This window comes from Seriola dumerili, unplaced genomic scaffold, assembly GCF_002260705.1.
Source record: "Seriola dumerili isolate Sdu_G_001 unplaced genomic scaffold, Sdu_1.0 BDQW01001588.1, whole genome shotgun sequence".
Taxonomy (NCBI): domain Eukaryota; kingdom Metazoa; phylum Chordata; class Actinopteri; order Carangiformes; family Carangidae; genus Seriola; species Seriola dumerili.
In genome coordinates, this window is record NW_019175843.1 from 145,955 (window position 1) to 155,954 (window position 10,000).

The window sequence follows — 10,000 nt, forward strand, 5'->3', positions numbered from 1 at the left end:
GCACGATTCAGGTGGGAGAGGGAGGGAGGACTAAAGTATGTCAGAGAAAACGTTAAATTTTAAAATTAAACAATTAAAAATCTGACTGAGGGCTAGAGACCCTGAACACAACAGAGAGAGAGAGACAGGTGGCAGAACCAGGGGGCAAGTCACATTAGAATAAACAGAGAGGAGGGTGGAGGGGTTAGGTTAGAGCAGATTACTGTGTGTGTGTGTGTGTGTGTGTGTGTGTGTGTGTGTGTATTCCATGGCAACAGCTAGTTTAGCAGGTCAGCTATTTTAGCTTTAGCCTAGCTTAGCCTGTTTCCACTTGATCCTGTGCTAACCTGCTAACCCAGTTAGCTGCTCACATTTAGTCCGTCCTGGACCTGGTCCTCCTCCCTCCTCGTGTCTTTCTCCTCCTCTTCCTCCTCGTCTCTTTCTCCTTCTCCTCCTCACCTTCCCCCTCCTCCTCTTCCTCCTCATCTCTTTCTCCCTCTCCTCCTCACCTTCCCCCTCCTCCTCCTCACTATCCTCCTCTTCTCTTTTTCCTCCTCTGTTGCTCCTCCTCTACTTCCCCCTGACCCTCACCCTCCTCCTCCTCTCTCTTTCTCCTCCTCCTCCTCCCCCTCCTCACCCTCTCGTTAAATCTCGTCACCATCAGGCTTCAGGTACCTCGTTTGGCTCTCCGTCACCGTCTGAGCGTGCTCAGTGGCGGCGTGTGTCGTCCCGCCCCTTGGCGCCGTCGGCCAATCACCTTCCTCTGCTACATCCTGTCTGTAGGCGCTCTGCGGCCGCTGGCCAATCGGGTAAGAGCGGCTGCTGAATGCCTTCTTCTGTTCGTCTGTTATCTCCTCCTCTCTCCCTCCTTCACCTCCTCTTTGAAGCCTCACTGTTTTCTGACACACCTTCCGTCCGGCTGCTGCCGCCACTGACTTCCTGATCAGATTGATCTGATCTGATTTTTTATTTGTTTTATTTTCTTGTTTTTTTTTCTGATCAGAAACTCAAGTTATTTATTCAGACATCAAATCACTGTTCTCTACTCCTCCTCCTCCTCTCTTTCACCTCCTCCTGTAATCATCAGTATTGAAGCTTTAGTACCTGTCTCCTCCTGCAGGTGGCGTTGTACCGCTCCTTCCCGACACGCCTCCTCTCTCGAGCGTGGGGTCGTCTGAACGGAGTGGAGCTCCCCACCTGGCTCCGCAGACCCGTCTACTCCCTCTACATCTGGACCTTTGGAGTCAACATGCAGGTGAGGACCTGGACCTGGACCAGCTGAGGAGACAGGGTAAGGGTCACATGTCACATGGTCACCTTCCTGTCTCTGTTTCGTCCAATAGGAGGCAGCGGTGGAGGACTTACATCACTACAGGAATCTGGGAGAATTCTTCCGTCGACGTCTCAAACCTGCAGTCAGACCTCTCTGCGCCTCCTCCTGCCTGGTAACACTCCACCTCCTCCTCCTCCTCCTCCTCCTCCTGCCTGGTAACACTCCACCTCCTCCTCCTCCTCCTCCTCCTCCTGCCTGGTAACACTCCACCTCCTCCTCCTCCTCCTCCTCCTCCACCTCCTCAGGACTTGGTCTTGTGAGACCTGGTCCCGGACCTCAGACTCTTTCTTTTTTATCTTCTGTTTTGTTTAAAGTGAATTTACTAATAATAATTAATAATCAGGTGTGTGTTTCAGACACAATGCATGATGGGTGATGATAGCGGGTCGGGGGTCATGTTCTGACTTCAGCTGTGGTTGTCCTCAGGTGTCTCCAGCGGACGGGAGGATCCTCCACTTTGGTCAGGTGAAGAACTCGGAGGTGGAGCAGGTGAAGGGGGTCACCTACAGTCTGGAGAACTTCCTGGGTCCACAAAAGAGGCAGGGCAATGGTAAGGACACGCCCACTCTACCCCCGCCAATGTGAGCTGGGACTGACCTGTGTTAACCTGGACTCACCTGTGTTAACCTGGACTCACCTGTGTTGTCATGCTCTCTTTAGACTCCTCCTCCTTCAGGGACCTCCTCCTAGCGTCTCCTGACAACGACTTGTTCCACGTCGTGGTCTACCTGGCTCCAGGTGACTATCACTGTTTCCATTCGCCCACAGACTGGAGGGTGGAGCTTCGACGTCACTTCCCAGGTGAGAGTCCATTCACCTGTTCACCTGTCTGTTCTCTGCAGTGTACCTGGTCTTCAACCCCCCACCCCCACCCCTCTCTGTCTTTCTCCTCGTTAGGTTCGTTAATGTCGGTTAACCCAGGTGTGGCTCGTTGGGTCAAAGAGCTCTTCTGTCTTAACGAGCGTGTGGCGCTCACTGGCCAATGGCAGCATGGCTTCTTCTCGTTAACAGCAGTCGGAGCCACAAACGTGGGATCAATCAGGGTTTACTTCGACCAGGTGAGGACCTGGACCAGCAGCTCCAGAAAAAAAGAATAATGTTAAAACTAATATTAAATTAATGATCATATAATTATTGTAACGTGTTTTATCAGAACAGTCTGATGTTCATGTTTCAGCAGCAGCTGTTTATATTACAATCAAAATATTTACATGAGTTTGAAATCATACTGATAATTCACTTATTTTTATTTTTAATGTTTTAAATGTTAATGTTTAAATTAGGGTGAACATTGATAATATGTCTTTTATTGATATATTGATTTATCTTTTGTGTAATTTACAGTCTGTTAATGAACAGAAGTGATGTCTATTTTCCGAAGTTTTTTATATTATTAAACATGAATATTAAATCATTGATATTATTCAATATTGATATTATCCAATATTAATGGTGTATTAATAAATTATTAAATTATTAAATAAAATTATTTGTTGACTGTTTTTGTCATCAGGAGCTTCAGACCAACGCTCCTCACTACAGTAAAGGATCCTTCCACGACCGCAGCTACATCGCCGCCGGTGACCAGTTGTTGAAGGCGGCAGGTGAAGGGGGCGTGGCCTTACAGAGAGGGGAGGCGGTGGGGGAGTTTAACCTCGGCTCCACCATTGTTCTGCTGTTCGAGGCTCCCAAAGACTTCAGCTTCAACCTGCAGCCGGGACAGCGAATCAGAGTAGGGGAGGGGCTTGGCAGCCTCTGATTGGCCAGGCAGACTCAGGAGGAGGGGCCTGAAGACAAGACAGATTTTAAGAGTTTAAGGCATTGTGGGTAATTTTCTGCATAAGGAAGACGCTGTATGGGACATGAAGAGGACATGTTTGTTTTTTATAACTCAAACTCCCAGAATGCCTTGTGCCTCATGGCAGGGAAGATGCCAAACCTCTCTCTCTCTCTTTCTGTGTTTGTATTCCGTCGCTATGTCGCTCGCCCAGAACAGTTCCTTTAAAAGAACAGTCCGTCCACTGACGCTGTTTGAATGTTCAAAGCTTTATTGTTTCTGTTTCTGTCTCAAACCAATCAGAGCAGTCGGAGCTGTCAGCTGATTGGTGGAGGCACATCAGGAGGCTTGGGATTGGTCAGAAAGAAACATTAATTATTTTTCCTCCATCATTTCTTCCATTTCATCCGTTTTTTTTGTTTTTTGTTTTTTTTTCAGTTTCTCGACTTTTGTCAAATATCTTAATATGAATAAATATTTTTTCTCATATTTTTGTCTTTATTTAAAATAGTTGAACGTATAATTAAATAAATGCTATTAATTAGTTCATTGTCCATGTTCACACTGAATGGGACCATTTCTCTGCATAATGGGATTTAAATGTTCATACTTTTTTATTTTTATCATATTATTGTCACATGATCATATTACAATTACTACAATGTTTAACATTTTACATTCTGTTTTTATTTATGTTGTCATGATCTCAAGTCAGTGAGAAATATAAAATGATGATTCACATCTGTAGAATATGATTTATTATATTTAAATACTGAAGTTTTTACATCAGTTAAAGCAGAAGAAATTCACCACCATGGAGAAACAACCAGAGCAGCACACTGGTTTAAGCCCCGCCCCTCTGCATTAGCCCCGCCCTGTGCAGCAGAACCAGCAGCACAGCCAAAAGGATGGCGGCAGGCAGCAGTTGCCATAACGGTGGAAACGTGGCTCAGCCAGACCTCCGTGTGACCAGCTGTCATCGGCGACCTCCTTCCCCAGCCACAGCTTCCCATCCTGAGCCGCATCTCTGGTCGCTACCCCCTCCCTGTGGATGGAGCTCCAGGAGGATGAGGAGCAGGAAGAGGTGCAGGTCTGCTGGGCCTTCACTCCCAGGAAGGAGGCCAAGTCCAGGTCCAGACCTGCTGCTCCTCCTCTGGGCCGAGGTGTGTTCTGTCGACACTGAGGACACGGGATCCACACCTGGGGGTGGAGTCTGTCTTCAGTCTGAGCTCACAACACATCACCTGTCCTCATGGAAGCTTTAGTCACTGTAACTTCAACTGCTTTCCACACCTGTCCTCACCTGTTCTGTGCTGATGATGTCATTACTCACCTGTTCGTTGATGACCGTGTCCAGCCTCTTCAGACATGCCTGGCAGAAGGCGTGGCCGCAGTTCAGTCGCCGCGGCAAACGTGCTGCCAAGTCGTAGCTGCCAAAACACACGATGCACACAAGGTCCTGCCTCCTCAGTGACATCTGTGTCTCCATGGCAACAGAGAAGGGGGGAGAGGGGAGGGGCTGACAGGTCACTTCCTCTTCCTCCTTTTCTTCTTCTTCTTTCTTTCTGTCATCAGACATTTTTTCTGATTGGCAGAAGAAAATATTCTGTTAAGATTTTTTTATTTTATTGTGAAATGACCAGAACCAGACCAGTACTAGACCGGGACCAGACCAGGACCAGACCAGTACTAGACCGGGACCAGACCAGGACCAGACCAGTACTAGACCGGGACCAGACCAGGACCAGACCAGTACTAGACCGGGACCAGACCAGGACCACACCAGTACTAGACCGGGACCAGACCAGGACCAGACCAGAGCCAGACCGGAGCCAGACCGGAGCCAGACCAGGACCAGTCCCATACCAGACCGGAACCAGACCAGGACCACACCAGTACTAGACCGGGACCAGACCGGAGCCAGACCAGGACCAGTCCCGTACCAGACCGGAACCAGACCCAAGCCAGACCAAAGCCAGACCAGAGCCAGACCAGGACCTGACCAGGACCTAACCGGAGCCAGAGTGAGTTAGTCCACTAAAAGAGGAGAAATGTGACTCAGTTGTCTTGCTCTCATGTCGTGGGTTGTTAGCTGTCTGGCTAACGTTAGTGGCAGGTGAGTCTAGATGAAGGACTCATCTAGTCTAGTTCAGAGCTCAGAACTGCACTGAGGCTAATGCTAAGATAAATTTAACTGCAGGACATTCGGAAAAACAGAAACCGGACTGCGCAGTGTGTCCAGCTCTCCACCTGCTGCGCTTTGATTGGTCAGATTCTTAATGTAAACACAAACTCACCTGGTTTTTTATCTTCTTCACATCACATTTTCTCTTCCTGCTGTCCGGTGTATTGTTCTTCTCTATTTTATCTTCTGTTGTTTCTCATTTCTTCTTCTTTCCCTCTTTCATCCCTCTCTAATTCTTCTTCTCTTCTTTTATTCCACTGTACGTTTACCTCCTTTCTTTTGCTGTTCTTCTTGTTATATCCTCCTCTCTTCTTTCTCTCTTTATTTCTCTTTCTTTCTTTTCCTACTTGTCGTTCTCTCTCTTTTCTTCTTCTCTGTTCTTTCGTTCTCGTTCTGTCTGCCTCAGAGAGAGAGAGTCACCTTCATCAATAATTCAGCTTCGTACAAACAGAAAACTTTTCTTCAACGACAGCAACAGAATAAAATGTAAAAATGAAAGGAGTTAAATTCTGTTGTAACATCAAACACAAATCAAAAACTTATCAATAACTTATCAATAACTACACAGGGAAATTAAACATATTCAGACTCTGAACCTGAGCAGGTGACACGATCAATAATCTTACCTGTAACCTGATCAGCCAATAGAAAGTGGAGCTGCTCTCAGGTTTCTATTGGCCACTGGTGTCGACCTATCAAGTTACAGCTCAGTGTTGACAGATTGAGGTCGCCATGGCAACAAGGAGAGACGTATAACTTGGATATATACATATACACAGCTTGTGTGTGTGTGTGTGTGTGTGTGTGTGTTTTAGTGAGGTATGTACAGGATGATCAGCTGATCAGTCTGTTTATCAATATTCTTTATTAGAACCAGACAGAAAAACTCTAATGAACAAACACTATGATGTCATCAAAATTCCTTCACAATAAAAGTTCTACTTACTAATACTTTATGGACCATCATCATTTCCTCTGAGATAAAATATAAAACGCAAACAGTTTGTTTGTCAGGGGATTATTAATATACATATAGATTATATCATATTATTAATGTAATACAGACAAAATAAAATAAAAGATTCATCCATTCATCACTTTATACAATTATTAACCATTTTCACCATTGTTCATTTCAACGTCAGAATTTTCAAAAATCTCATTATATTAGAGATTCTTCATTTTAAGATGTTTGGGATTATTGATGTTTAAATGGATTCATCCATTAATTAATTAATTAATTCATCCATTCGTTCACTCAGTAATTCGTTCATTCATTCATTTGTTCATTTATTCATTCGTTCATTCATTCATTCGTTATTTCATTTGTTCATTCATTTGTTCATCCATTCGTTATTTCATTCATTTGTTTGTTCATTCATTCATTCGTTCATTCATTCATTCATTCATTATTTCATCCGTTTGTTCATTCATTCATGTGAACAGTAAAAAAAACTGAATATTTAGTTTAATGGAGTCACTTCCACATTAACGATGAAATCCATGTTACATCATGCAGCGGCCATTTTATGTCTAATCTGCTCACAGATCAATAAATATGTCATTGATTATTGATCTTTTTCTGTCAGTTTTTTCGGTTTTGAAACATCAAAAATAAACTTTTCTCTTTTTTCAATGTAAAAATGTAACAAAACCAGCTTTAGATCATATCATAATTATTATCATTATATATTCTCATGATCATATGTTTGTATAAAGCATCAACTCCTAGTAATTCTTGTAGCTTTCAGCTGGATCCCATGGCCTTCTTCAGAGTGGAACCCGCTGAGCTTCAGAAATATTTCAGTAAGTGGACTTTGAGCTTGAATCATTTTTTAAATAATTTTTATATTTTTAGGTTTTGATTTAACAAACAGGAAGTTGACACAGGTTTTGCTTTTTAATGTTTAACTGACACAAAATGGCCGTCACAGATAAAACAACTTCCTCCCTTCCTTCCTTCCTTCCTTTCATTTTCACCTTTTGAATTGTGTCTTTGTTTCCTGTCCTTCCATCCTTTGACATTTCAAGCCAATCACAGTCCTCCTGATGCTGTGACATCACGTCCTGTCACTGTGATGCCAACTCATGCCACAGTGAGATCACTTCCTCCTCCTGCAGCGATAGCAACAAGCACGGCACTTCCCTCCTCCCTCCTCCTCCCCCCCTCCATCTTCCTTCACCATATAAGGTGGTGGGGGGGCGGAGCTCGACACACCATATGGGTTCCCGTCATTACCGCTCAGAGCCACCGGATTGGCTATCACTGTGGCAGTGTCATCAGGGTGGTGGAGCTTAGCCCGTGGGATGGTCACCTGACCGTATGGGTTGTCCAGGGAGACGTTGATGTTTGATGACATGATGGAGCGTCACAGGAGGGCGGGGCTAAAACTGACCAATCAACCAATCAGTCAGGGCAAGAGAGCTGTGTGGAGAGAGACAGAGAGAGAGAAAGAGAGAGAGAGAGAGGTTCTTTAACATGAAATTATAAAGTTCAGGATCAGGATTAGAAAACTTTATAAGAAACTCTAACATGTGTGCGTGCATGCGGGCGTGTTTGTGTGTGTGTGTGTGTGTTTGTGTGTGTGTGTGTGTGTGTGTTTGTGTGTGTGTGGATGATGTTACAGAGTCAGATCATGACATCAAGAAGCTAATGGTTGTGTCTGGGCTGTTTGTTGTCTCTCGTGTTCACAGCCGCTTGTTGTGTGAGTGGAAACTCACTGAGCTCTGGAACACCTGAACAGGAAGGGGGGCGTGGCCAATGAAGCGTTTGTTTTGGTCTGAGATAATGGTGGTGTAGAGTGACATCTAGTGGCTATGACGATTGCTTACATAAACCTTTAAATTAATAAATAATACTATAATATTATTGTTAAACAGAATACTGTGCTTAAAATTAATTCAAGTTAATCATTGAAAAGGAATGTATTTCAATATGTTGTGTCTGTGCTCAGGGTCAGTTCAGTTACATCTGAATTTCTTCCATTCAAATAAATATAGTGAATGATGTCATGTGATCATCTGATACTACTAGCCTAGTAATACTAATACTACTGCTACCAGTGGTGGACAGTAACTAAGTACATGTACTTGAGTAATCTTGTACTTTTGAATCTACTACATTTCTATGAAGGAATCTTACTTTGAAGAGCTTTTAGTCAGTGAATGAATTGTCTTTTATTTTGAAAATGTGATGGACAATACACTGTGTTCATCACAGGTAAACCAATCACAGCCGACTCCTCCACTGTCAGTCAGGTCTGAACCTGTCAGTGTCCTAATGATGGATGTTAGATAAACGCTCTTCACAGAGACCTGAGAGTCTGATCTGAAGTCTGTGTTCAAGGTTTAAATAAAGATTCATTTAGTTTGAATGTTTGATCAGTCAGTCAGTCAGTCAGTCAGTCAGTCAGTCAGCCAGTCATTCATTCAATCATCAGTCAGTCAGTCAATCATCAGTCAGTCATCAGTCAGGCAATCATCAGTCAGTCATCAGTCAGGCAATCATCAGTCAGTCATCAGTCAGGCAATCATCAGTCAGTCATCAGTCAGGCAATCATCAGTCAGTCATCAGTCAGGCAATCATCAGTCAGTCATCAGTCAGGCAATCATCAGTCAGTCATCAGTCAGGCAATCATCAGTCAGTCATCAGTCAGGCAATCATCAGTCAGTCATCAGTCAGGCAATCATCAGTCAGTCATCAGTCAGGCAATCATCAGTCAGTCATCAGTCAGGCAATCATCAGTCAGTCATCAGTCAGGCAATCATCAGTCAGTCATCAGTCAGGCAATCATCAGTCAGTCATCAGTCAGGCAATCATCAGTCAGTCATCAGTCAGGCAATCATCAGTCAGTCATCAGTCAGGCAATCATCAGTCAGTCATCAGTCAGGCAATCATCAGTCAGTCATCAGTCAGGCAATCATCAGTCAGTCATCAGTCAGGCAATCATCAGTCAGTCATCAGTCAGGCAATCATCAGTCAGTCATCAGTCAGGCAATCATCAGTCAGTCATCAGTCAGGCAATCATCAGTCAGTCATCAGTCAGGCAATCATCAGTCAGTAAGTCAGTCATCGGTCAGTCGTCAGTCAGTCATCAGTAAATCATCAGTCAATCATCAGTCAGTGGGTCAGTCAGTCAATCATCAGTCAGTAAGTCAGTGATCAGTCAGTCAGTCAATCATCAGTCAATCAGCAGTCAGTCAGTCAGTCAGTCAGTCATTCAATCATCAGTCAGGCAATCATCAGTCAGTCATCAGTCAGTAAGTCAGTCATCAGTCAGTCAGTCAATCATCAGTCAGTAAGTCAGTGATCAGTCAGTCAGTCAATCATCAGTCAATCAGCAGTCAGTCAGTCAGTCAGTCAGTCATTCAATCATCAGTCAGGCAATCATCAGTCAGTCATCAGTCAATCATCAGTCAATCATCAGTCAGTCAGTCAGTCAGTCAGTCATTCAATCATCAGTCAGGCAATCATCAGTCAGTCATCAGTCAATCATCAGTCAATCATCAGTCAGTAAGTCAGTCAGTCAATCATCAGTCAGTAAGTCAGTGATCAGTCAGTCAGTCAATCATCAGTCAATCATCAGTCAGTCAGTCAGTCAGTCAGTCATTCAATCATCAGTCAGGCAATCATCAGTCAGTCATCAGTCAGTAAGTCAGTCATCAGTCAGTCAGTCAATCATCAGTCAGTCATTCAGTCAGTCATCAGTCAGTCAGTCAGTCAGTC

General features: G+C 44.2%; 1 protein-coding gene and 1 long non-coding RNA gene across 5 annotated transcripts in view; one reads left to right on the top strand and one right to left on the bottom strand.

Annotated features, from left to right (window-relative positions):
• Positions 1–3,578, top strand: part of pisd (phosphatidylserine decarboxylase) — a 7,277-nt gene extending 3,699 nt beyond the window's left edge. For 2 of the 4 annotated variants that reach the window (XM_022768415.1, XM_022768414.1), the window contains exons 2-8: positions 644–788; positions 1,100–1,234; positions 1,323–1,424; positions 1,739–1,862; positions 1,973–2,113; positions 2,210–2,370; positions 2,826–3,578. In XM_022768415.1, the coding sequence (XP_022624136.1) occupies positions 644–788; positions 1,100–1,234; positions 1,323–1,424; positions 1,739–1,862; positions 1,973–2,113; positions 2,210–2,370; positions 2,826–3,071 (1,054 nt within the window). In that variant the 3' untranslated portion in view covers positions 3,072–3,578. The remainder of the gene's footprint in view (positions 1–643; positions 789–1,099; positions 1,235–1,322; positions 1,425–1,738; positions 1,863–1,972; positions 2,114–2,209; positions 2,371–2,825) is intronic. The other 2 variants (XM_022768412.1, XM_022768416.1) reach the window with 1 other exon arrangement.
• Positions 3,579–6,665: 3,087 nt separating this feature from the next.
• The window catches only part of LOC111238753, a 4,431-nt gene continuing 1,096 nt past the window's right edge, over positions 6,666–10,000 (bottom strand). Inside the window, exon 3 of the long non-coding RNA XR_002665828.1 lies at positions 6,666–7,699. This is a non-coding gene — a long non-coding RNA (uncharacterized LOC111238753). The remainder of the gene's footprint in view (positions 7,700–10,000) is intronic.